Source organism: Diadema setosum, chromosome 10 (assembly GCF_964275005.1).
Source record: "Diadema setosum chromosome 10, eeDiaSeto1, whole genome shotgun sequence".
In the NCBI taxonomy this organism is placed as follows: Eukaryota; Metazoa; Echinodermata; class Echinoidea; order Diadematoida; family Diadematidae; genus Diadema; species Diadema setosum.
The window spans coordinates 17,533,432-17,561,420 of NC_092694.1; the positions used below are offsets into that span (position 1 = coordinate 17,533,432).

At 39.8% G+C, this 27,989-nt stretch overlaps 1 protein-coding gene across 1 annotated transcript; it reads left to right on the forward strand.

Annotated features, from left to right (window-relative positions):
* Nucleotides 1–326: 326 nt before the first annotated feature.
* LOC140233820 (uncharacterized) lies at nucleotides 327–27,834 on the forward strand. Its single transcript, XM_072313912.1, has 11 exons — nucleotides 327–356; nucleotides 6,057–6,124; nucleotides 8,640–8,875; nucleotides 9,944–10,210; nucleotides 11,926–12,057; nucleotides 13,705–13,851; nucleotides 14,532–14,696; nucleotides 19,162–19,284; nucleotides 22,783–23,037; nucleotides 24,088–24,327; nucleotides 25,579–27,834. Exons 1-11 carry the CDS (start codon nucleotides 327–329, stop codon nucleotides 26,073–26,075), a joined length of 2,160 nt encoding a protein of 719 aa, XP_072170013.1. The 3' UTR covers nucleotides 26,076–27,834.
* Nucleotides 27,835–27,989: the final 155 nt, after the last annotated feature.

Below are 27,989 nucleotides of genomic sequence, written 5' to 3' on the forward strand. Positions count from 1 at the left end.
GCGGGGAGGAGGGTCGTAACCTGAGGGGGGTCCAAGGAACCGAGGAGGTGACTTGGTGGCCATTGCCTCTTTGGATTTGTCTTCTCTGTGACCTAGGACTGCTTTGCTGGTGATCCTCTTCCATTGATAAGTGGTGGGCATATTCATGACATCTTCTAAGGGTGGAAGATTGTACTGGTGAAGAAGGGTCTTGAAGGCTTTGGCTGTTTTGGAGTCTGGGTGATGACACAGCATGTGGAACAGATGGTACTCAACCCTGTTAGTGTTGGGTGTATACTGTTACGAGTGTTAGTGTGATCAGCTTCCCGAGCAGCCTGAATTGAAGTATGGGCATCGAAGTAGCGTCGAGGGGACCTGTGAGTGTCCTGTGCAGTGCAGGCAGACGGTGCTTATAGTACAAGTTGCAAGTAAAAAAACAGCCACATCATTTAGTGGTTGAGTGATGTGAGTGCACCCTTAAAGGCTTCTATTGATGTGGAAGCCAGGATGCTGACTGGGAGCGCATTCAATGCCAGTATAGTCCTCTGGGAAAAAATAAAAAAGAGTTCTGGTTAACATGGTAGAGCCGGGTCCGTGCAGGTATAGATTTGAACTTGTTTGGATGATAATTTCTAGTGAATGAGTGTTTGTGTAGGGCATGGGTATAAAGAGATTGTCTGCGTCGACGGCTACTTTGTTGTCCTTTATTTTGTAGCGAAGAATGAGGCAGTAGTGAAGCCTGCGGGGTTCTAGTGTGTCCCAATTAAGTTGTTGCTAGATCATATCGGACACACTGTCCCTGTGGTGGTACCTCTGCTGGACAAATCGAGCAGCTCGTCACTGTACTGCCTCAATTCTGGATCCTTCTTGGCAAATGGATTCCAGACGGTGGCACAGTATTCCAGTCATGGCCTCACGAGAGAGAAGTAGGCCTTCTGTCGTATCTTCTGTGAAGAATGTCTTAAAGGTGCATAGTCCTGGTAGTATAGATGGCGCTGTTGATGATACTGCCGATCACCGTTAGCATTGATACGAAGGTTACCGAAGTTGAGCTGTCATCATAAGAGTAAAGTGCGTAGGTGTTTCTAAGTAACGTTGCCTTTGTTGTCTTCTTTGCGCATCGCGCAGTCTGTGGTAATGCCAGGGTGCGTGCATATGTGCTTGTTATTATGACATCACAAAAGAAGTTTGCTTAAGCTGTCATCCTCCTCAGCTGAATCATGAGCCGAACTGTGATCGGACCACTGACTACAGTGAATCGGACTTCTTCAGACTCGGGGAAAGTGGGCCAAAGCGTAAGCGCCAAAGAGAAGTCGAAAGCGTAGTGTCTCTATAGGAAACTTGCGCCGTGCGCTCGCGTACACATAAATTGACTAAAACACCGGGACCATGCACCTTTAAATTCCTGTTTATTAAACCTAGCATTTGATTGGATTTGGAGACAATGTCATTGACGTGGGTTTGCCATGAAAGATTGTGGGCGAGGGTAAGTCCTAGGTATTTATAACTCTGCACAGCTGTGAGTTGGGAGTTACCCAGTGAGTAATTTCCTTCTAGGATGTTATGACGCAGGGTGAATCGGAGGAGATAATACTTCTCTGTGTTGAATTTCATCTGCCATATGCTTGACCAGTGGTGGAAGCGGTCTAGGTCTTGTTGAAAGGCATGGTCGGACTACATTGTAGAGCCCTTTAACGTTAGGTTGTAGGTGGTGAGCGTGAGATCAATCTGTATTCTATCGTCGGGTATACATCTAACCCATAGCCCATGCGTATATTGTATGGGATCAATATCTAGGCGGGTCCTAGCCTGGATGATGCTCATTCTGGTGTCCTAGTAGGGTGATGAGGACCCTGTTTCTGTTTCTGTTCCGGTTCCGTTGGAATGGTCTACTCAGAATTAACAGTACTCCACCAACGTTGTAACGTTGTGATTAGTATGGTCGTGTATGGGCAGGGCAGGAGGGGTGTTTCACATTTGGAGTCTCTGTTCGAAGATTGTATTGGATGTAGATGTGACTGTTTCCTCGTCAAGTAGATTCCAATCCACTGCTGTCCAGTGGAAGAATGAGTACTTGTGTACGTCTTTCTTGGTCAGTGTCCTTTGGATTCTTCTGCTGTTTCCTCTGGTTGTTCTTCCGCCTCTGTTATTAACTTTAATGTAGGCATCGGCCTCATTTCCCACTTCCCCATTCATGATTTTGTACAGTAGTTGAAGCCTCAAAATTCTCTTGTTCTCCAGAGTGTCCCATTCCAGATCCTTTAACATTTGGTAGACACTGCTCTGTTGTTTACCCCAAGTACGGGTATAGTCATTCATACAGAATCTAGCCGCCTTACGTTGACCAGATTCTATAAGGTGAATATCCCCTTTACGATATGGATCCCGTTGTGCTTTTGTTGTCCTAGTCCTAGTGCATTCTTTTAGAATGTCTCCCCTCCCCCCCAAAAAATAAAAATTAAAAATTAAAGAATAAAAAAATAAAAAAAAATGAAATAAAATAAAAATAAGATAAAATAAAAAAACACCCTCGAGTATGTTGGCTAGACGAGAGCTAATGCAGGGCTCCACACTAACTTTTAATTTTGGTGGCCCAAAGGCAAACATCTGACCTTTTTTGGTGGCCCGATCAGGCTACCAAAGTCTTCATTTCTGAAATGTTGGTGGCCCGACGTGCGTTTTTGGTGGCCCGGGCCACCGGGCCACCGTTAGTGTCGAGCCCTGGCTAATGGATATCAATTCTATGTCATAGGTGGCTGTTGCAGAAAGGAGTCTTTCCCAAATTTTGCTGCACTATCAGATATCACCTATGTTGCACTGCTTTAGGTTAAATTTACTCTCAAGTCTCAGTCTCGCATAATATCTCTACATCATTGTGCTGTAAGTTGTGTTTAATTTAGTGATGTGATTGACCAAAAGATTGGATGAGTGCACTGACCTGTATTTTATCATCTGGGATATTTTTTGCAGAGACTATGTCTGGCTTCATGGAATTCCCTCCTATGTCTGAGCACCATAAAAGTTTAAGAAAGAAAAAAAAAATGTTATAAAAGTCCTCCGGACAGACAGATTTTTCTGTATATTTGTATGACTGCCATTGCTCATTAACTTTAGCTACATGTACATGATCCTGAAGTGAAATGGTAACAAACTAACATGTTCATCACAGGTTTCTCTCGTACCAGTTGCCCAATACGGCAATGACAGATTGACAATTTCTGTGGATCGAAGCTAGACGCCAATAAAAATAGCGAACTCCCTCATTCGAGATGCTAGTAGTTAGTAATCTCCATTATGATGTGCATTTTGCTGTCATCGACAGAATGGATCGATGTATGCTTGGTCACCTGCTGCCCTGTGATCTGTGGCTCAGCCGAAATGAAGCAACATGCCTTGTCTATCCTGTTCATTAAGGTATGGTATAATCCTATTTGAATTAAATGCTTTTTTAGAATACTCTTTAGAGTATTATATTAGACCAATAAATCTGCCTCTTGTTGGGTGACAACTTGTTACCATTACGCATTGCCACAAAAGTGTTTTGTAGTCTTCTCATCCAGCATTAGCTGCACCAAACTTGAAAAAAAAAATAAAAAATAACAGATTGTCCCAATTTTCTCCAAACTTTCACTGGTACATTCTTCTGATATTAAATTGCTGCATTCCTATATTTTGGCTTTTATTCCCCTTTGTTACTCCTTAAATTGTTGTTACAAGTTTTTGCGTTAATTTGCAGGGCAGTTTTGAACTAAAATGTCATTATCTAAAGGCTCCATTTCTGTCGAGCTTGTTTGCAAGCACAAATTCACTGATGGTCAATTCCATTGTGACTTATGGGACAAAGTGACAATTTCGGCAATTTCAAACCAGTATTTTGAGAAAATAATTGCATCAAATGCATTTTTCTCAGTTCATGGTTAGATCCATCATATCACAGTTCATGAAAACACCATACTCAGTTTGAAAAGTATCATTGCATTACGTACAGCAACGAAAAATTGCTGTCGTGACTTATGGGACATCTGAGGACCACCGTTTTTCACATGGGAAAGTAAGTTCTGAAATATTCTTACACACAGAGTCTCTGGAAAGATATTTTCTTTCCTGAATGTAGCAAAGGGTTGGTGCTTACCCTGAGCCAAGTGGTATGAATATCTACTCATTGGTACAGTAGCAGGATGGAGAAAACCAGTGTGACTGATGAGACACAAAAACGTGACTTATGGGACGCCATCAACTACCACATTTTGAGATTGAGAGAATAATATTTACTGATGCCGGAACAAGTTCTAGAACATCATAAAACCAATCTATGACCAAAGAACATTCAGAAAATAAGCCATCTGAGAATTACACAAGCTGTATTATGGTCATAATAGTGTATCAGAAATGATACATAAATTCCGCAAAAAATTGGCAATTTTCATGAAAAATGAAGGTTTTTCGGACATAACTCCACTCCACGTTCACCGATGTTCACAAATGAGGTATCAAAATATCTGTTGTGAAAGGCTGCTTTTAGTAAACAATACCAGATCATCTAATTAAGCTTCATTAATCATCTATACTCAATAGTTTGATTTTCATAAAATGCAACCTTTCCGTGGAATTGACCTGATGCCATTCCTAATGCTGCACAGGTCAGGTGTAGGTAAAAATGTAGTGCGATGGGAACTTACAAATTGTAATAATTTGACTGTCTCTCATGGCTGCCGTTGCAAATATTTAGGCCAAAAGAAGCCTATTACGTCAGATATAAATTGCTTACAACAGTAGAAGTAATGTGTAGTGCTAGCAAAGATTTTATGATCTGTAAACCATAAAATGTATAAAACCTGTCTATAGCGGCCACCCAAGGGAGATGGGAAAAGTGGCCGTTATAGACAGGTGGCCGCTATAGACAGGTTATCCAACTTTGTGTGCATTGCTTACATGTGTGTACGTATGCACACACCGCGTGTTTCATGCATTAACCATGCCGGTGTATACATATGAAATTGTTACACAGTAGTATGTGTGTTGTTGTGAAGAAAGCTTAACACTAGTGCGTTATTATGTCTGAATGAGGGATGAATGCAGCTGTGGCAATCACTGAACGTTGCCCGCACGGCTACAAAGCAAAAAAAACACGCTGAATTATCGGCTCGGCTACGGCTCCATTGGGTTTTTGGCCGCTATAGAGAGGTTAAAATCTACTGCGGCAAACAAAATTTGTGGCTGCTGGCCGCGTTAGACAGGTGGCCGCTATACACAGGGTCTTTAACAGGGCTTTTCTTTCGGGGGGGGGGGGGGGATTTTTCATTGGTTGCTATAGACAGGTGGTCGTCATAGACAGGTGGCCGCTAAGGCAGGTTTGACTGTACTGTATACTCTTTCTGAACACCTGTTCAGCAAATACAGTAGTCTGTAAACCTGTCCTACAGGCATGAATGATGTGATATCATAAAACTGTGATGTCTTATCATGGAGGTAGACTAAGTTACAAAGTACCTACACGTTGTACTTAATACAGTCATAATGTATGCAATGGAAAAAAAAAATCCATAAGGACATACATATATTCTTAGACTTACTCTCGAAATTATTAATTTGTATACATTACATGTGTATGGATGAAAAAAAAAAAAAAAAAAAAAATCTTCAAATGAATTTCAAATTGTCATTCAATTAAGAAAACATGTGCACATACACAAAAGGCAAAAAAAAAAACCAAAACAGAAACAAAAACTGGAACAATTAGCTTGATGAAAGAATGCTAATATTCTGGCAAACATTTGCGAACAAAATGCTAATGGCCCGTCCAATATGTTCTGTTTGGCACAAGAAATGATTGTATTCCTTTGTGTGTGTGTGTGTGTTTTATTTGTCTATGATGTATTTGATTTGATACATAGGGTATATAATGTAGGATGTGTCACATTCAAGATTGAGAACCTCTAAGATGAGAGCCTGAATCATTCAAAAAAGTAAAAAAGATGAACGAATAAATGTCCCAGTCATGAGTGGGTGGAGTGTTATTTATACACGCAGGGTATTCTGTTCTCTCTTAAATGCATTTTGTATCTTTGTGTTTGCAGGTTGTGTTCATTTGTCTGTGCCAAGTTGTTCAACCATACTGCACAAAGAATGAAGACTGCCAATCAGAGTAAGGCACATCTTTGAAAAGCTGTCCATGAAATATTGTTAAGTTGGAAGGAGGGTATAAACTTTTCTGTAGTTTTGTATACTATTAATAGTAATTTTTATGATAGTGTATGTATACCTGCACATTGTCATATTAAACTATTTCACCTTTCTTGAGATACACTAATCATGCATTGTAGATACAATTGAAGAGTTTGTTCACAAAAACCGTTAAGTCCATATTTGCCAAATGGAGATATTTGCGATTAAAGGTCAAGAAAAATAAAGAAAATAATAAGAAAATTTTTGCTTCTTTTGACCATGACTTAAAAAATGTACCTTTATATCGTCGGTTGAGAATGATAAGGGCGTTAAGTGACCACAAAACCCATAGTGTTCGAGAAGACTTAAAGCCCTTCTCGTTCTCAACAGACGATATGTAGTGACCAATATATCATTTAAAAGGTATTATTTTGTACTTTATGACAGAGACCGTACTTCAAAATCTTCAAAAATGGACTTATCGGTTTTTGCGAACAAACTCTTCAATTGTACCCTGGTATGTCTTTCTATCAGGATAATTTGTCACTTGCCTTTTGCATTGTGCCCATCTACTAGTGCTTTGCATTTTTATCTCTTTAGATAAAAAAAAAAAAAAAAAAAATCAGTACTATCATCCAAACCTGACAAATCCTTCTTTACTTTTAACCCATTGAGGACAGACTGATTTTGTTACAACATGCATTTCCAATAGACACTTGTATGAGTATACTCGGGACTCATCCTCAACAGGTTAATTGGGGGGGGGGGGGTGGGTGGACAAAGTTGTCAAATTGGTCAAATGGGCCCTGTAGTGAGGGAGGGGAAGGGGGTTGAACTTGAAGAACCATGACATATTTGTTTATTCATTCATTTGTTTATTTATCTGTTTTGATTTATTCTCTCTTACATGGCATTTCTGTATAATTATGTGTAAATCAGTTCTCAGCAATTTCAACTATTTTAATTGTAATCAAACACTGTACATACATTCTATATGGGGCTATATATACGTGCAGTAATCACATGCATTACATCTTAATTTCCATACAGAATGATTGCCAAGGATAAGCACAAAGCTTTACTCTTTGGCAACAGATAATGCATATTAACATCAATTCAATTATAAAACTATAAAAGCACTCTGAGAGCGCAGACCTCCGCCAAGCATGCAGCTCATTTCCACCACTGATCTTGTTCTTCCATAGAGATATCAGTGATTTCCACCCTTACGTACTTACAGCATTGTGTGCTGAAAGTCGCCCGATTTCCCAATTCTTATACTGTAGAAACCTTTGATATGTCATAAACCCTCAGCTGCACGGCGCGCCTCGCCCTAGCAGAAACTAGAGCACGCACTTTAGTGTGCGCATGCAAACCTCAAATATGCGCAGCCTGAACTCCCATGTTCACTGACCCTTCCTGCCAAAATATCAAAAATCCTTCATAAATTCCCCCAAAATTCTCGGATCACTATTAAATTTTTTCTAATCATCTGTTACTTGTATCATTCTAAACCTTTCCTGCAAGTTTCATCCAAATGCGTTCACTACTTTTTGAGTTATTTTGCATGCGGACAAACTAACTAACTAACTAACTAACTAACTAACGAACAAACAAACAAACAAACAAACGGTAACGAAAACATAACCTCCTCCCTTGGCGGAGGTAACAAGGGGGTCCAGATACCTTGAAACAAGGGTGCAGATGTAAATATATTAAATAAATGAATAATACATAAGAATGTGCATGATAGCAGTAGTCAATAGATTTGGTACGTAAGATGGTTGCAATCAGTATGACATCTAATGTACACTGTATAGAATTCGTGATCAATTTCATTTTCTCCTAAAAAACAGCTCTTATTGAACACCTCAGGGATTATGTGTATCAACAGCTGGCTAGGGTTACCAATATATTAATCTTAACATTTTTCACCTGTGATTCTGATGTGGTCCAGGAAAGAACCTCAGAGCCAAATTTTGCGAATTTCAATTTGATGCCATCCTTTCCAGATCAAAAAGTTAAGTGGTATATGTGCACATTGAAGGTATATGATATTTCTATTCTTTTGGAAGAAACAAAAAACAAACAAACAAACAAACAAACAAACAAACATGCTGAACTGGACATTCTACCTATCCAAGGACTGAATGGGGAGGGACTAGATCATTCACTCAGATCAACTACCAGTACATGTACGTCACACTTTTGATCTTAAGATATATTTTGAAAGGACTCTGTGTGATTATCCTGGCAATTCAAATCAGTCAGACAGGTTTCTTGGTAGATCCTTTCGATATAGTGCAAACAAGTTCCAAATGGTGGAAGATGAATTTTGAGCCCTCCCCAGGACTATGTTTTACCTTTAACCTTGGGTCTCAGTTATAAAAGAGTGTGAAATCTTATGCTAAACTTGGGTCTCAATTATGAAAAGAGTGTAGAATTTTATGTTAATTCATGCCTTTTGTCTTGTCATCATGTTCTTGTCCCTGCAGCGAGTACTGCGAAGGAGGGAGATGTGTGAAGTGTAGGCTGTGTCCAAAAGATGTCATAGACAGCACTAGGTCCGATTTCTACTACCTCGCTGCTTGCACCAGAAGAAACATGGGTCATTGTCCCTTCTGGTGTGGTGAGTCCACAAACGGTCCTCCATCAGGTGAAACACCGGACATGAGACACCAAGCATGTCGCAGGAATTGGTCAAAACGGACACCGCCCTACTCCAGTCCAAGTAAGTACCGGTATTCATATTAAAGGTACTAGCCCACATTTGCAAACCCACGAAAATCAAAACTGCATAAAACAGATCCAATATGACTTCAAGTACAAGTTATAACAGGAACATACCTCACCTGTCGCTCTTTGTCTATACCATTCGATAAGAGAGAGAAAATCATCGTTTTAAAATCAATTTTCAAACCGGGTCAACCCGACCCAAAATCGAATTACGAGCACGGGCTATAGCTACGTACATTGTACATGTAACACGTACGTGGACCGGAGCTAGCGAGCGTTCTACGCATGCATACGGATTACGGTGCATTTTCATTTATTTTTATGAAAATAATGGACTAATTGGGACGAAATTTTGCACAGGTGTTACTGCAATCATACCCAAACTCCATGCTAACTATGAGACCAATTGCTGCAGGTTTACAAATGTGGGCTAATACTTTAACAGGTGCCATAAGCCATCAAGCAGAACAAAGAATGCGTCAGTTGTGTAATAGTTAGCAGTGTTGCTAGGCATTGAGATAAGTCAGCGGGCAGTGAAGTGTCATTCTTTTCATACATCCTCCAGGAAGTTGTAATCTCCCCCCCCCCCCCCCACCCAGAAAACATACACATCAGGGGCAGATCCAGAGAAGGGGGGGGGGGGGGGCACTGGGCGCATGGCCCCCTATTTTTTTGTTAAAACAAAAGAAATAACAAGAAAAATGGGGATGTATAGGGCCCCCCTTAATTTTGTAAAGGCACCTCCATTTACAGAATTCCTGGATCGGCTCCTGTACAGAAAGTATCTTGACTGTGTTTCTGAATTTTCTTGTGGTTTCCACAGTTTCTTATTTAGATGTGTAAAGGTTAACAAGTGTTTTATTTGTGAAATAGTGCAGTTGACAGATATTGCAAACTCAAGGCAGAAGTCTTACCTTCTGACTTCCCCCATTTTATTATTTTTTTTTTTGTCTTTCTCACAACCTTGAGAATTTACCTATGACCCGACAAATCATCCCCACAGACTTTTCCTTAAGTCATTTATGACAATTTCTTCTCTCTTTTCCCCTTGTATGTGATTTAGTTGTGAATATAGCAGCAGATTTCATAGAGTCCACAAAGACATACAACATTACCTGCTCTGTTCAGTCTGTGCCGCTCATCCCCTACATAAAGTGGTACGATCCAAGTGGGGCTGTCGTCAAGGAGTTTGCCGTAGAAGAGGTGGCAACCGATACTTTGAAGATCACCAACTTTGTGGAAGAGGAGGAAGGGATTTATAGCTGTGAAGCAGTCTGGGAAGAGGGTATCACTGCTGGGAATGCATCTGTTCAATTAAACTACACATATGGTACGTGCAGTATGAAGATATGACATACAACTCTCGCTTAAAGCCCAAACAAAGTTCTGGTACGCCTGCAAAAGTTGTCAAATTTTGCTCCCAAATGTGAAAGTATGCCTAGGAAATTTGCGGAATAAAGCTGTAATAACAAGATATTCGATGGGTAACGACGAAAATGCGAAATATAAACCAAAAAGGTTCAGGTTAGAACTTACCCGAACGGGGTCAGGCTAAACTCGGACTCGGGGTTTAACTCGGCCTCGCTTTGACGGCGGACTGAGTTGTATTGGTTGTCCCTCTGGATTGTACAGTGTTGTACTATGGGAGCGGCCTGTATGAACTACGTTGTAGCGCTTCGCGTTCTGGCTACTTGCAGTAATGGTCCGAGTTGTTACAATGCGCGCATCAAAAACCTCTTTGGCGCGCATGCAAAATTAGTGTGCGCCTATCAAGCACCTCTAAAAACAATCAAAGACGCTTGATAAACAACAAAAACTTCAAAGACTGCGCATCTGTCTCAGCAACTGAGGTGATGTGCGTATAGGCTTGAGGACCGCGCGCTGTCCATTTGTTTTGTACAGGATTAGCACGCACTTTCCTGTCTGTTCAATTAGGCCTCATTTGGTATTATACAGTAGAATATGGCGATCACGAACTGCGTGTAAATTGTCTGAAATAGGATCGAGTTCTCCCTGAGACCGAGTTAGTCTAGAGCCTTCTGGAATAAAAGTCGGTTTTCCGACTTTTATTATTTTTCTCAAAATACTCCAAAACGACTCATCATTCCGGCAAACCGCGTCAGCCAGGTAAGTTTCTTTGTAGACTCTTTCGATATATTGCAAGCAAATATGAAATGGTGCCAGACGAGTTTTCAAGCCCTTACCAGAACTTTGTTTTCACTTTAACCCATTGAGGACGGGCTAATTTTGCTACAACACGCACTTCCCATAGACACCTGCCCGAGTATACTCGGAACTCATCTTCAACGGGAATGAGGACTATGATTTTATGGAGGCCATTATTTGTATTGTTTGAAACGTTTGCATATTTAAGTATTAAATGAGGAAGAGAGGTTTGCATTAACACCACGTGTTCGTAGTCCGTGTAGGGACCATCGCTTGGCTGAAGAAGACCCTAGAAAGAGGACAGCTTTGTAGAAAAGCTACCCAGAGGTAGTGTAAGGAGGGCAAAGAGTGAAACAGTCAAAGAGCAGCGGTGAGCTGGAAGTTGAAGTTGCACTATTGGAGATAGAGAATAGGGGACAGAGAGAGTTGTATTAAAGGAAGAATAGAGTGAAAATCATGTTAAGTGTTCAGAAATCATTAGGAGGAGAAAGGTAAGTTTCCTCCTAATGATTTCCAAACCCATTACCTGATTAGCCCGCTGAGGACGGGCCGATTTTGCTACAACATGCATTTCCCATAATCATCTGCTTGAGTATACTCGGGACTAATCTTCAATGGGTTTTTTTCACTTCAGAAGAGCAACCAAGGAATATCAGAAATTTCACTATTGCAGACACATCTGAACATGTTTTATAACTTACAAATGGGGTTTTATGGGATATGAATCAGTGAAAGATAATTTGGGTATGTTTGAATTTATTGGTAAGATGCAGTTTAATATAAAGTGAAAGGAATTAATGCAGTAATATGATATGATCCTTGACAAGCTGACCGCCATGTGTCTTGTTTATTTCATTGCAATGTCCTGTTTTTCACCAGTTCCCCCAGTGACCACTCTCCAGCCTGCTCAGACTTCAGTAGAATGGTCAGTAACGTCCAGGGAAAGTGGTGCAAGCCCTTCACCAGGGAAGACCCCTTCTTCCCCTGACAGTCCAAAGGTCTCTCAGCCAAGTGAGTGCATTAAGGCCACTGTTTACCACTGGGAGCAGTGATTAAGATAAAAAGAAGATGTTTGATTTATCACATTTGATGCATATGTATCATAGGTCCATTGTATCACAAAAAAATCCTACCATATAAGAATTTCACAATAAAGCCTAAAATGTTGTGAGATATCCTTATTTTTGTTGATAAACCATAACCGTAAATTATTTATTTTAGGAACAATTTTTACGAACGCAAACAGAAGAAAACTGACCAGAAATTCTTTGCTCATTTTTCCATTCAAAACAATTTTAGTTAAACTATTGTTCACATTTTCTGTATGTAACAATATGTAACATCATTGAATGAGATGCTTTTACCCATGATGTCCATCTAGACCCAGTTATATTAGAATGGGTACCTGGTAATGCTAGGGTAACCCTAAAAAGACTGGGGGGCATTTTGGGCCCCCTTCGACATTTTCACGATAAATCTGTAACATAAAAATCTCGCACCGCAACGTTTTATGATTTTTTTCTTTTATTAAAAGTCTTGCGCAACTTTTGAGACCAAATTCGTGATGCCCGGGTATGCGGTTCTGAAGTTATGCAATATTTTGTAAGTGCATGTCAGACCCGAAATTGTTCAAAAACATGATTTCATGTACAAATCCAATGCAAATTCCGTTTCTGACCAAAGTTCATATATGTATCTTTGTTTTTACTTTTACTGATCAAAATCAATTAATTTCATGTTGTTTATGATCAGAAAAGTGTCGCCAACGATTTCCATAAAAAATAATAATAAACAACAAAAAGTAAAAAAAAAAAATGAAATACATACGAAAAAAAAAATTGATACCACTGTTTTTTGATGTACATTCAATAAGAATGCTACAAAGAGTACCTAGACCAAAAATTAGCAGTATTGGACCTTTAATTACAGATTTACAGCCATTTTCTTTTAAATTTCATGCATAAATTATCATAATTGATTAATTGAAAATAAATTTGAATAATTGTGAAATAATTACCTATTCAATTTTGTACATTACCTTGTGGGTGACGCGCATGCTAATTTTCCTTGCGATCACATTGTCAACGGCCAAGATTTGGGGGGGGGGGCAGTAAATTGATCACCACCTTCTTTGTTGAACCAAATTTATTTGTATTTCTTGTTGCTTACAAAAACATGTGTGAGTGCACTATGATCATGGGTTTATGTTTATCACTACCAGAAGAAGAAAAAAAAAGAATGGTGATAACGATATAAGGGCTAAGGGGGTAGTGCAGACTGAGATACATGACCTCTTGCTGTTATAGAATTGTTGCCAGAATTTTCTGGAACAAAAATCACCTAATTTCATTCTGATGTCACTTTTGAATGTGCTCTGAGGCCATGCTTTTCAACCGTGGGCCTCAAAGCTTTCGCAGGTGGACCATGATGTCAGCCAAAAATTGAAAAAAAAAAGAAAGATTACTATTATGTGATCTAACTGGGCCTCAAAAAACAAACGAATAAACAAGCAAACAAACAAATTTGTGGGAGCCAAAGTGGCCCTCAGGTGGAAATGGTTGAGAAGCAAGGATCTTAGGAATCTCAGATGTCTTATGGTTGGTCTTTTGGAAAGCACCCATGTCAGTGATTGGTTCTGTTCCTTCTTACCATTTGCAGTTCAACCTGTAGTCATAGCTGTTCTGGTTCTTGCTCCACTTCCTGTTGTGTTTGGTATCATACTGGGCATATATTGGATCTGCAGAAAGCATTGTAAGGACAGATACCAACATGCCCAGCATGCAGAAGAGAAGATTGGTTTGTATGGTATGTTTGCATGTTCATTGGAGTAACTGGAATAACATTTGATTTTTTATACCTAATTGTCCAATGAATGCTTACAATACATGTGAATATATAGGATCACTTCAAAATATTGAGTGACCCACCATGCATTTGTGACCATGACAGGATTCTGTTCCCATGGTAATGAAGATGTTAGATACAACAGAATGAGGGAAAAGCATTATGTGATGTCACTATGATGTCATAATGTCATCATGATATCATGTAGAAGGCAGATTATGTGTACATGTAGCACAATGCATTATACGTGTACTTTAAGAGCAAGAATTTTGCAATTGAGAAAGAGGAAGACAGCAGAGAATACAATGTAGTATTATGTAAGATCATACAGCACACAAGGGCATTGACCACTAGAACATAATTCATCTCAAGATCAAGATTACAAAAAATGTTCCTTAAATATTCAAAGCCTTTCATGAGAGAACACATTAATAGATGTAGACAGTGAGTGGTTATTATTAATTGTACGTTTATAAAGCTGTACTACTTAGTATCAAAGGTGTAGGATGTTTAATACCAGCTAGCATGTTATCTATTTGACGAGCCCAGGGATACTGCAATGATATCTACATGTTATAATGTTGCAGGAGCAGTTGCTATGAAAAGATTGCTTTTCTTCTTTCCTTTATTTTTTTTTTCAGCAAATTCCATCCATTTGGAAACCTCAGATTTTGAAAGAGGGGTTATTCATGGCCTGAGCTCCTTGTGGAATAGCAACTGTGAGGCAGTTATCGTGAAGAGGGTACCAGCAGTGAAAAAATGTAGAGTGGGAAGATGCTGGGGAAATTCAGACAAGAGATGGACGGGTGAGTAGTGAGTACTGTATACGCCAAATATTTTGCAAGGTTTTTATTTTTGGGAATGTTGCGAGTCGGATGCTTTTCGCAAAATTAAAGACATGCAAAAATATTGACTCTGTACGTGTGTGCATTTCTCCGTTCAGCGCAGGACTCCGCGATCGCGAAATTAACCACTCGTGACATCGTCGGGAATTCCCGATTCGCAAAAATTTAGACTCGCTAAATATGTGGCATATACAGTACTAGACCCCCTACAGCAGGCAGCAGAGGCACACTATATAGGATTGAGCTGTACAGTGCACCCCCACTATAGAAGTAAACGTGATATTAACGAAATTCTCATTACAAGGAGGAAAAAACTTAGATCCCAGAATTTATATCTTTACACACTGTATTTCAGTATTATAAAAATAAGGTGCCAGTCCTGAGGACTTTGTTATTATAGAAATTGCGGGTACTTGTCATGAGGTCCTGGTACTATACAGGTAAGACATGGGGCCCGTTTCATAGAATTTGTCATCAGTGACAATTTGTCATAGATGTGACAAGCTACTGAAATCCTTGCATCTGATTGGCTGAAAGCAAATTTGTCATAGAAATGTGGCAGTTGTCACTGATGACAAATTTGATGAAACGGGCCCCTGGTAGTGTGGGGGATACCATGCAATGAGAGATTTGGCCAGAATCGGATATATTCAGGAATCCTAAAACATTATCACTGATCTCTACGGTTATATGTACAAAGTAAGTAGACACACAGCCAAAGAAACTCAACCTGGGTCAAATGATACTGACCAGTGCGGACTTTGATGCACATACTAAAGAGTATTCCTATCTTAGCAGGACTGTGCTCTTTTTTGTTTTAGAGTGAGCCTGGGAAGGCAGTGCATGTAGATTGATTCAACTGGGCCACCATCCTCTTCCCATGTCACTGTGTCTTTAATATGTGACCCGCTACCTCAAAAGGATCTAAAAGTTGGTGGTAGTCAATTTTTTCGGAAATGTCATGATTGTAATTCCCTTACTCTTCCACTTTAACCGGTTCCTTACGGGAACCTGGTATACCAGTTTCCCAAGATGAAGACAAGTCAGAGTGCCTGCTCTCGTGGCCTAAATTCATGCTTCTTTGCGTCATGAAGTCCCCCAATATGGGTTTGATAGGAAGATTAGAGTTTATTCTAGCAGCACTTGTTTTCTTTCTGTTGGAAGAATTCGTATATCATAGTGTTTTTATGCCTCCGTCACGAAGTGGTGCCAGAGGCATTATGTTTTCGGGTTGTCCGTCCGTCCTTTCGTCTGTCTGTAATGAATTTTGTGGACAGCGTAACTAAAAAACCTTTTTAGGTATCCTAATGAAACTAGGCATGTATGTATATTAGGGGGTGAAGTTGTGCCTATCAACGCTTGGGTACACATGCTCAAGGTCAAAGGTCAAAAGGTCAAGGTCAAATACATAAAATTTCACTATTTCCACCATATCTATGCAATGCCTGAAGATATTTTCTTGAAACTAAGTGTATATACATGTATCACCCAATTAAAATTCTGGTGAAAGTTTAGGGTCATGAGGTCAAAGGTCAAGAGGTCAAGTGAAAATATTAAAACTTCACTTTTTTCTCCGTACCTTCGAAATTTTTCAAGTTATCTTCATGGAGCGTAGTATGTATACATGAACTGACTGGGAGTGATTATCTAGATAATTTAGGGTTCATGGGATCAAAGGTTAGGGGTCAAAGGTCAAGTGCAACACTTCAAAATGTTACTATTTCCCTCATGTTTATACAATGCCAGCAGGATTATTTTTATTTACACTTGGTGTATGCATGTATAACCTCATAGAGATTTTCTGGAAAGTTTTTTTTTTTTTTTTTCCATCCTCAAAGGTCAAAAGGTCAAAGGTCAAGTGAAAGTGCTGAACTAACGTTTTCCTCCATATCTTGGAAGTGGCTCAAGTTATCTTGAAACTTACTACATATTTATGCATGTTCTGCCTGACAGTGATTATCTTATGAATTTTAGGGTCAAAGACCAGATGAAAATGGTAACAATTTACTATTCAATACAGAAATTGCACATTTTCCTCCATACCTTGAAAATTACTCCATGCATAAACATATGAATGGGTCAAAGTCAAGTTAAAGTCCTTAACTACCCAAATACATGCTCTCCTATTCACCCAATTAAACCTAGGTCAAAGAAGGTGAACATTAACACCTTTGTGACAAGCTTGTCATTTCAATATTTTGCCAATTTTGTGAAAATGTAATCACAAATTGTCCACATGTACTATCTAGACCTATTAGGAGAATCATGCACTCTGGCGGAGGCATACCAGTCGCCATAGCGACATTTCTAGTTTACCTTTGTTCTGATTTAGTTTGCCCTTGCTCTGCTACAAAACTCATATGAACATGTACATTAGCGATCAAAGCTGATCACAGTAGATATCTGTGTTTGCTGACCCCAGTCATTGCATTCTGGTGCCTGATTTGTGTAGAACAAAAGAGTCTGTGAGCCCATCTGTGCACGCTCTATTCATACATTGCACCCGATCGATATTTCTATTGTTCAAGGGCACATTTAGTTGACCGTGTGGGGAAGGGATGCATCCACCGCTTGAGTGCTTTCGCACAGGTTGGTTTCCAACCTGTCCATATCTCTGTCGATGGGCAAAAAGAATCTCGTTTGGGGACACTGAAGGATTTTAGAGAATTGCGGAGGAAATTGGTTAATTTCATATATAACTCGACACATAAAAGTACTCGGTTGCGGAGATATCATTGATTCTATGAGAGCATGTCGAGTGGTCTAGGATGTTAGCGTTTTGAGATAACTGCCTTATCTGATGCAATCGTGATCAAAGGGAGGTAAGACAGTTTTCACGTCTTGACAATAGAAGTCCTAACAACCTCTCCAATATTCATTCTAGCTTAGCGCCAGCGGGGTCTATGGACGACCAATCAGTAACCAGGGAGCCACACACTGACCAGTAATATTACTCCCTTATTGCTGGGGGCAGAGTCTCTCTGCAGCGCTAAATCTAAATCTTTGGACACTTTCCTGTTCCATTGAAAGTCATGGCCCAGGAAAATGCTGATTTCTTGCCTTTCCTTTTATTGTTTGCTTCGAAATTTCAGCAGATGATAGATGAAACATTAGACGGCAAAACTATGCCAAAAACAGAAATTTGATGATATTCTCGGCTCAGTCATCAGCAACATTCGGTTCCTTTTGTTGTGGCAGGTTACATATGAATGAATACATATTTCTATGCCTCCTGTGACATAATTTATGCACAATTAGAAGACTGACATAAGTTGCTGTAATGCAGAATTTTGGCAAATGGCATGTGAAATGAATCCATTGTGGATGGGAATTTTGATATTAAAGAGTAAGTTAAGTAAGTTTCAGACTAAGACCCTGTTTACAGTGCGGGGCTGGGCCGAGCCGCGGCCGAGCCACGGCCGAGCCCAACCTCAATTGTGGGGCAGACCCCCGCAATTTTGTCCATTTACACAGCCGGGCTCGGCCACGCTTTTAATTCAAACCTTTCAATATTTTGTCATAGTGGCGCTCTGATTGTAAACAAAGGCAATTTGGTATAGTCTGGTTTTCAGACCCTTTGCCAACTGAATTCCATGGGGACGAAGTCGCCTTTCGGACAAAGGCCTTTGCCGAAAGAGAAATCCTTTGCAGGACAAAACCACCTTAAACTATACTAGTTTGCGACGTTGAGGGGGTTAATATCCTGAGTAGCGAAATAGTACGGGCAGAGGGTTTGGAAAACAGACTAAAATTTACCGCGCATTTGGCCCAGTTTGCGTTTATACTGAGAAAAGGCCGGACTTGGCCGCAGCTCGGCTGCGGCCTAGACCACCTCCAGAGCGTGGCCAAATGCGCGACCGATTTTGGCCCCGCATTTGGCCTTTTGCGCGTTTACACTGAAATGAATGCAAGCTCGGGCGCTGCCGAGCCTCGCACTATAGACGCGGTCTAAATGGAGGAAGGCTGTAAATTGATCACCACCTTCTTTGTTGAAAAACATGTGTGAGTGCACTATGATTGGGTTTATGTTTATCACTACCAGGTACTCATGGAATAATTCCAATATTGTGCTCAACTAACAGTGCAGAATACTTGTTGTATTCAACAATGTGCCTTTTAAACAATAAGAAACAACAAGAAGTTGTATATACTGTATAATTTATATTTCTACGTGCTTGGCCAGGTAAGAAGAGTTTTGGGTGTTTTTAATTCCGCAGAATCTAGATATTTGGCATGCCAAGATATCATGTGCTTTTATTTTTTTGCTAGCTTCTGGTCTTCAACACTGTGAAAATTTTCACTTTTACAGTGTGATATAAAGATTACATTGAATCACAATGTTGTGCAATTTCTGTTGTCAAAGCATCAGGGAAATGTAATAATAAATTGATATCAAAAGAAATCAATCACTTGTAATGTCTTGCAGTCCGCAGAGATGTTAATGAGTGGGAGATCGCACAGCTCTACTGGAGTGATGTCATCGAGATTTGGAGGAAGCTATCTTCCCCAGGACTGAAAAAGGAGCTGGTCAAGACACTGACCATGGACTGTAAGTTGACCAGTGATGACCAATGATCAATATATAAATGTGACCCTACATCACAATACCTGCAAAAAGTAGCCAGTCTTGGACTTTTAGTTAAAGGCAGATTCTGAAAGAGCAGACTTTAAGCTTTAAAATGATGTATAACTCAATTCTCGCTATCGCCAATGACGTAAAAAGTATCCGGATGTGGCTTTTTCGTCAAGATTTAGTGCACTTCGTAGGAAGGGCACTTCCGGCGCGGGGCATAATTTGCGCAGCGCTAGCGTGCGCGTACGTGTGCCTTACCTATAGCGCCGCGCCGGCCACAGATACTAGTACAGTACTGTATGTAGGCGGCTGAACCGCCCGAGCCAGCGAGTGGCCAGGCCTATCATACTCGTACACTGTAGTCCCCGCATGCATTGCCCTAGGCCGGCGGCCGGCGGCCGGCGGCCGGCCTTGCATTAGCATGAACCACTGCGCTGCACGCATAAGCTAACACATACTGGTACAGCGTACTGCTTGATCATGCGATCGATGTGCACATCACAGATCAGTCATCTCTGCATACGCTGAAAATATGCTGGAAAATAATCACCCACCTGGATATCGTGATGGAATGCCCATCTTTTTTTTTTATTTGTTCTCTGTCGAAATGTCGCGAACAAAATCGGAAACGAACTGTGATCTCGAAATTATTCTGTCTCTGAAGCAACTTCTTCCAAGTATTTAGCGTACATAGGCACTAGGCCTACTACCACTGGTGTACTAGTAAGTCGCGCGTGCACGTACTGCGCTGTGGAGTCACCCGCAAACTTCACCCACGCGGCCACGTTTCGTCTCACATGCCAGTAAGGGTCCTATTTCTGCAGATTTTTTTCATTTATTGTCGTGCGAACAACATATGGCAGCTTCGCAGCAACAACCAATAGTCATATTAACAGCAATTTCTTTAGAATGGAGAAATTTCAAATCACATTAAAGCTGTAATTCAAGTCGAGAAAACAGGAAGTACACGTAGAATACAGTCGGTTATGTGTGTAAATAGCATTAGTCACATATCACGCACGTACGAACGGAAGTGACTTTGCTACCGGACTATCCCATAATGGACCGTAAATGATGCTTAAATCAACATCCGGGTACTTTTTACGTCATTGGTGATAGCAAGAATTGAAATGGACTCTCCTAACCTATCTAAATATTGGAAAGAAGGCACACAGTTCTGAAAAGTGTGAACTGAGAAAAAAGTCTTTGAAGTATATAGGGTCTACACACACTAATCTATACCAAGCTGTGTAATGAATGGACCCCTCCCCCCAAAAAAACCCAAAAAACAAACAAACAAACAAACAAACAAAAACAAAACAAAAAAAAACAGGATGGAAACCGCAGGAGCTACAACAATAAAGGGATTTTTAGATTGAGCTGAAATTGAGCATGCTCTATTGACACATTCTGTCCATGATCAATGCGAAGTTTCAAAGCAGTCGCATCATCCTTTCTATCTGAGTTGTTAGAGTAGAAAATGAAGAGTGTTGACAGGGTAAAAGGGGATTTTATATTAAGACATTCCTAATCACACTATAGGGTCCTATTCTGAAAAAAAAAAAGTGTTTGAGAAAAACTGCCAAAAACGCAACTTCCTGTTTGTTTATGATTTCAAACCATATCATAATGTAGAAGAAGACATTTCTTTTAGAAAATATAAAAAACTCAAGATTGGCTTAGGCTGACCCATTTCACCTATTTTCAGTCGTCACACAAAATCAACATGTGCAACTTTTTTGTTGGTTTTGTGGTGCATGGTTACTAATGATGCGCATGCAGGTCTGAGTTTATCAGTAGGAATTGTGTGCGTATATAGGTACATGATTGTGTAACTATGAAATTATTATGGATTCCATACTTTGCTGCATCCACAATTCATGTATTTCTTCTGATGCATGCAAGACATGTGCATCATCTGTCTGATAGAACATTACAATAGCTGCTGTTAATAGAACTTTTGGCTTTCTGTGCTGGTACATTCATGTTTCACACTCGGTGTGATCAGCATACCTCTTTCAGGCAAAACTGTTGGGTGGTGCATGCTCTTGTGTCATAGCCAAAGTGAGTGATGATCATGGAAAAAGCTTTTGATGGCAGAAACAAATGGAGTGTATTTGGTATTGCCATCTTGTGTCTGCTTGTATAATTCTTTGATTTAATCAGAAAAATCATGGCAAATTTCTAGTTGATGCTGGTGGAGAACAATTTTGGCTAGTAAAGCATCATAATACGCGTACATGACTAAAATGCTATATATGTAACACACAAGAGGGCATACACTCACACAACACACAGTTTAATATATGAGCTCATTTGTTCTAGCTTTTTTGTGTGAAATATATACAATGTACAATGCATCTTCATTGATTTGCCATCAATATAGCAAAAGTGTAAGTGTATTAAGAATTCACTAACCAATTCCATGCTGAGTATATGTACAGTAGGCACAGTTAACATGCAAATAAAGAAATATTACCTCAGCATGAGCAAGTCAAAAATTGACTGTCACAAGATAGAAATGATAAAAGATATTGCACAGAAGAAACCTTCCTTTATACAGACAATGTTCACGCAACCTCACAGTAGCACAAAGACGTGTCATACAGGTTGTGACTTCTATGGTGACGTCAAGCATTACCCTTGCCAAGAGAGGATGATTGTTTACCTTTTCCAAACTTTACACAATTCTTTCTTTTTTTGTTTACATAATTTTTTGTGCCCTTTTGTCAAATTTAGCTCTCATCAGTTGTTCTAGATGAGTGCCTTTGAGTTGCATCTCACATGCTGAGATATTGCATGGGAATCAGTATACTGTAAAATGAGGAATGTTCGCGTGCATTTTAATTTTGCAAATTTCGCGAGCACCAAAATTTGCAAAATTAAAATGCACGCGAAAGTTCTTGTCGACACTATTGAAATGAATTAAATGCCAGTGGCAATTGGTGAAAATTTCATACTGCAAAAAAGGTCGTTGGCTCCAATTCGCAAAAATTTCATAACGCTAATATATCATGTTTGTACCTTGTAGAGGAGCAGCGGAGGACTGTAGACATAACAAATGAGTTGATAGTGATGCTCATCATAGATCTCATGGGAAAGAGTGGGCTGGAGTGGTATAGTCATGTATAGCAGCTGAGAGAGTGATGAAAACATCGGAAGTGGTCTCACACTATAAACTCTGACCTATGCTGGCTTGATCTGGACAGCAGAGCTGTAAATGATAGATTGAGGCGTTGATGACGAGTCCCGAGTATACTTGGAGAGGTGTCCATGGGAAATGGGTGTTGTAGCAAAATCAAAGCATCATCAATGGGTTAAGCAGATGGCATAGTCTGATAAAACTGGGAATCAGTTAAAAACCTGCCACCTGGACAGGACCACTGACAGTGGTTAAAGGTGTATAGTTGTTGAAGAAGGAGTTATTTAAATGACCGTTTAACACACACTTAATCTTTCCATTGATTCCATTAGGCTTGCAGGTTTCTAGGTCCTCCACATCTCTTACTGTGCGGTGCCCAATGGTCCCAAATACGTTTTACGTAAGGATTGGTGAGTGGAAGGATGAAAAAGCTCATTGGCTCAGACCAGCAGAACTCATGATGTCCGGTAAAAAGGAGTTCTGTGACCTACGGCCCCAAGTCACATATGTGATCACCCTCGACGCAAGATGTGACAGTACTAGCCAAGGGACCGACTGGCATTGGTCAACTACCTTGCAGACAGAGTGTGAGTTGGAAGTTACCTACTTTGCAATCAGTTTGAAATATCATTTGCAAGTCTCTTGATATTTCTCCATCCTAATGGAAAGTTATCCTTTTTTAGTGCTTCAAGTACTGATTGTTTCATAAATCGTGTATAAGTAGTACACAGTGACCAAAGTCCCTGTCAGTGAAAAGGTGAAATCTGGATGCAGACAGAGAGAAGTGCCTTTGAAGGTTTATATCCAATGCATGCTAAGGATAGTCTCTTACCCCAATGTATTTTGTATGTGTGATATCTTGTGCTTGGATAGGCCACACCTCACCATGAAACGGAAGTATTATAGTGTGACATAAAAAGCTGGTGTAAAAGTTCAAGATTTGTAAAGCCTTATGTTCTAATCATTTTTACAAATGGACAAAATGTCTGTCAAATATTTCAAGAAGTAATTACTGTAACTGAAGGCAGTATGGAGATACATATTGATGAATGAATTAATTTCAGATATATTTGTGTGTGTGATGTTTAGTTCATAGTTCAGAATGAAAAAGAAAAGTCAGTTTGTAGCAGGGCAGTGTATATAGGCAGATAATCTCTAGTTTATTCATGTACCAGATGAGAGGGAGGGGGTGCAGTGGAGTGTTGCTAATGTCATTGATACAAATTTCAAAACAGAGTGTGAAGTACATGTATGCACTAGGTGGGTAATTTGTCTGAATGGTTGATAAAGGTTCCCTCCCCCATTTTGGAAAGTAATTGGAAAAACAAAGACAACGTTTGATATCTAGTTTACAGTTGTTAGTTCTTGTTTCTACATTGAGCTACCGATTCTGTTGTTGCCTGACCCTGGGACTGTCTTTTTTTTTTTCATACATTTCCAGAGTTTTTGTGAATAATGTCAAGAGTAACCCGTTGAGGACGAGTCCCGAGTATACTCGGGCAGGTGTCTATGGGAAATGCTTGTTGTAGCAAAATCAGTCCGTCCTCAATGGGTTACAGAAGTCATCTGCAATTACAAGTGTATCAGTCACTCTTTGCGAATTCCCTCTCTCTATTTTTCTTTCTTTATTTCTTCAGCACCATCGTTTCTTTCAATTGAACCTGGAGAAACAACAGCAACACTTCGGCTCAAACATTGCGTGCCAGAATCCTACCGTCTCTTCATCGCTGTCAATAATTCATCGATCAAGGAGGAGCTCAGTGGTGGCAGGTACACATGTCAGAAACTCATCCCAGGCATGTTACAGGTTGTCCAGCTGAAGATCCAAGAAGAGGACACCTTCAGGCTCCTTCAAGAGGTGACCTTTGATACCACAGGTGAGGTTCAGGCAAGAAGCTGTGATCAAATGATACTTTGAAGTGTGGGCAGGTGGGAGCAGGCTGATTCAGAGTCCTTTAACCCATTGAGGATGGGCTGATTTTGCTACAACACGCAGTTCCCATAGATGCTTGCCTTAGTATACTTGGGACTAGTCCTCAATGGGTTAAAGTACAGGCTGCTCACAGTTAAAGAATATATCAGCAGGCCCAGACAATGGCCCCGACAATAGTACAGTGCACTGATAACAAAGTCCTCGGAACAAGCAGGTTAATTGAAATTTCAACAAAGCCTAACAGTATAGTGTAGTCAAAGATATGTGGATAATAATTGTTGGACCTAAATTTCGAGTTTTATTATAACGACGATGTCGTTATAACCATGTTCATTATGTATGAATGAAGTGCCTTTATTGCAAGAGCACTATATTGATGTGATGCATAAATACATTTTGAGATGGTGCGTGGGTCTAGCATGTGATTATAGCAGTTTGATTTGGTTTCAGCAGGTTACAGTGGACTCCTGTTATAACTAAGTCCTCGGAACCGGCAGTTTTATTTCATAATATCAAAATGTTGTTGTATAACCACACAAATAAACAGTAAAAATACATACAAGAGAGGATAATGTTGCGGCCTAAATTTTTACTTTGTAGTAACCAGAATTTTGTCTATTACCGTGTTCGTTATAACGGGAGTGAACTGTATGTCTGACTCCTCCCAACATATGTCATGGAATCAAGGTGAAATGTAGGGAACCTTTAATGCAGTCTGTAAGACATTATCAACATGATTCTGTTGCAGTTCAGAAAACCTCAACATAAATGTGTCAATGTTGACCTTGTACATGCAGATTTTTTTAACAAAGATGACTACACAATTATGTCCCTAGGCTTTGACATTTTCTCATTTTGAAACAACCCTTTGTGTGCTAGTACACTTGTACATGTACTTCTTCATTGTAAGATATAAAAAGAATGCTGTAGAATTTGATGATGAAAATGAGATACTCAGAAAACACTGAAGATAATGACAATTAATATCAAAGTATTAAGACCTTATTGTTATTAGTTACATTCTGATTATGAAAAGCAATGAATGATTATCGCAACTTTTTTTCCTCATTGCTTGTAGTATAATCATCATTCCTCTTGAAGCTATCGTTATCAGTTTGGAATAGTCTTTTAGTCTGCAGAGTAATTGATGCGCAGTGTCATCACTATTAACTTCTCTGTCTATCATCTTCACAAGGCTCTATACCTGATGGTGGTGATTATGAGGGAGATGTTACTACTGCCTTGGAGGACTATGATTGTCGGCCGACCAGGAAAAGGAGAAATAAAGCAAGGGTCACACCTCCTGACAGATGCTCTACTTCGCTGCAAGAAGGCCTGAATAGTATTGCAGGCGGAGGACCAATGTCAGGATCTGTAGATGAAACTACATTTCAAACAATCGTCACATGTTTGCAACATTTGTTTAAGCTGGCTCACGAAGATGATCCGCCTGCTGTACAAATGCGTGCACCCAGAAAATGGACAACAGTGTCAGAGCTGTTAGTTGCGTGGGACCTGCAAAGACTGTGCAGCATTTTTGACGTCATGCGCAGACTTGCCGCTGATACAAACTTCAGCTCTCTAAGGCAGATTGAGGATGCCCGGGAGCTCCATGGAGGTCACAGCGTGAACTGCCGGCTGTGTAACCATGCCTTTTTCCTCATAGAGAGGCGAGAGAGTTCTCAAAGATAATCCTCAGGTTACTACCTCTGGAATTGCTTTCATTGAGATATGCATAATATGCATTTTCTGCTTCCATTGAGATCTCTGCACTATATGCATATTCTTACTAGTTACATTGACATGACATTTGTGAACTTAAAGAGTAGCCCAAACTTTCAGTCTTCAATGATTAGCTTGTAGTTAAGCCCAGTGTAGACACACTCAAAAGTAAAAGGACAAGTTCACCTTCATAGACATGTGGGTTGAGTAAAAGCAGCAATATTAGTAGAACACATCAGAGCTTGAGGAAAATCGGACAATCTGTTCAAAAGTTATGAATTTTTGAAGTTTCTGCTCAATCACCGCGAGATGAGAAGACTACTATAGCTTGTGATGTCACATGTGTACCATGATGTAAAGAGAGTATAAAGAAAATTCAATATATTTTCACTTTTCTTGCATAACAAAAGAACACTCAATTCCTCTCTTTCAGAAGGCAAGGGGAATAGTTTTACCCTTTACATACGTCAGTAACAAGTGGAAGAAATGTGCACTTTATTCAAAAAGTAAAGTTTTGTGGAATTCTCCTTTTATTTTCCTTATATTGTTCTACGCATGTGACATCATATACTGTAGTAGTCTTCTCATCCAGCAGTGATTGCGCGGATACTTTAAAATTTCATAACTTTTGAATGGATCGTTAGATTTTCCTCAAACTTTCACTGATGTGTTTTAATTTTGCATTCACTCAATGCACATGTCTATGAAGGTGAACTTGTGTTTTAAGATTCTTATAGATGAGTCGATGATTTGAACCACAAAAAGGTTTCTGTCCTATGTATGAGCCATGGGGGATCCCCACTTGTGGTGTGTTATGTGGACATGATAATCAGAGAACTTGAAAATTAGTAGGACATCTCCGTGAACCCTATTCCACCTCAGCTTCCAGATCAACCTCTATTGCATGTTGTGCACTACTGTATCGTCACATATTACGAGGTTTATCACCAGTGCTGCATGTATACATTGTATATTTCTTCTGTGGCTTTGTGGTTTAATTGTTGAGTGGGACTCTTGCTCAAAAATGAAATCTTTGAATTTAGATGTTGTGTTCACGTACAAATGTATGTCATATTGTTGTTTAAAGCTACAAGCTACTCATCAAGTCAATCAGGTATCAAACATTGTGTGAATGTAACTACTCTCTCAGGTGTAAGCTTGTGAAATGACTCTTTGCCTTATTGATTACCTCTCTACTGCAGGAAATGGGAAACTTCTTGTTGCCGTGGTAATTATAATATATGTGACTGTGCATCACAAAACAAACAAAAAGTCGCACCCCTTGATTTTACATGAGGACTCCAGAAAGTTGAAATGGGTCAACCAAGTCAATTTTGAGTTTTCTCAATTTTCTGAAAGAGCTATTCTTCTTCTACATTATTATTGAATTTGGAATCATAAATTGAATGGGAAAGTGGGTTTTCTGCAGTTTTTCTACAACACTTTTTTGGGAGAGTAGTGTGATCAGGTTTTTCTTAGAGGCCCCCTTTTTATTTCTTGCAAATCCTTTGCACACTCTTCATTTTCAACTCTAATAACTTTTGGAAGGATAATGCTACTGCTTTGAAAGTTTACATTTACCATGGACAGAATGTGTTAATAAAGCATGCTCAATTTCAGCTTAATTTGATAATTCCTTCATTGTTGTTGCTACAGTGGTTTACTTCTTGTTTTTTTTGTCCCATTCATGACACAGGTAGCACGGCTCAGCACAGATTAAGCGCTTGAATAGACCTAGTCCCGATACGGGACTCTTTTCTTTTTTTCTCACTCTCTCATGCGCCCTCATTGGCGGTAGCGCGAAGTCTTCTCGATCGCGACAGTCCACGCATAGCGCGAGTCCACAAATTGCTGCCCCCCGAAAAAAAGAGTCCCGACGAAGTT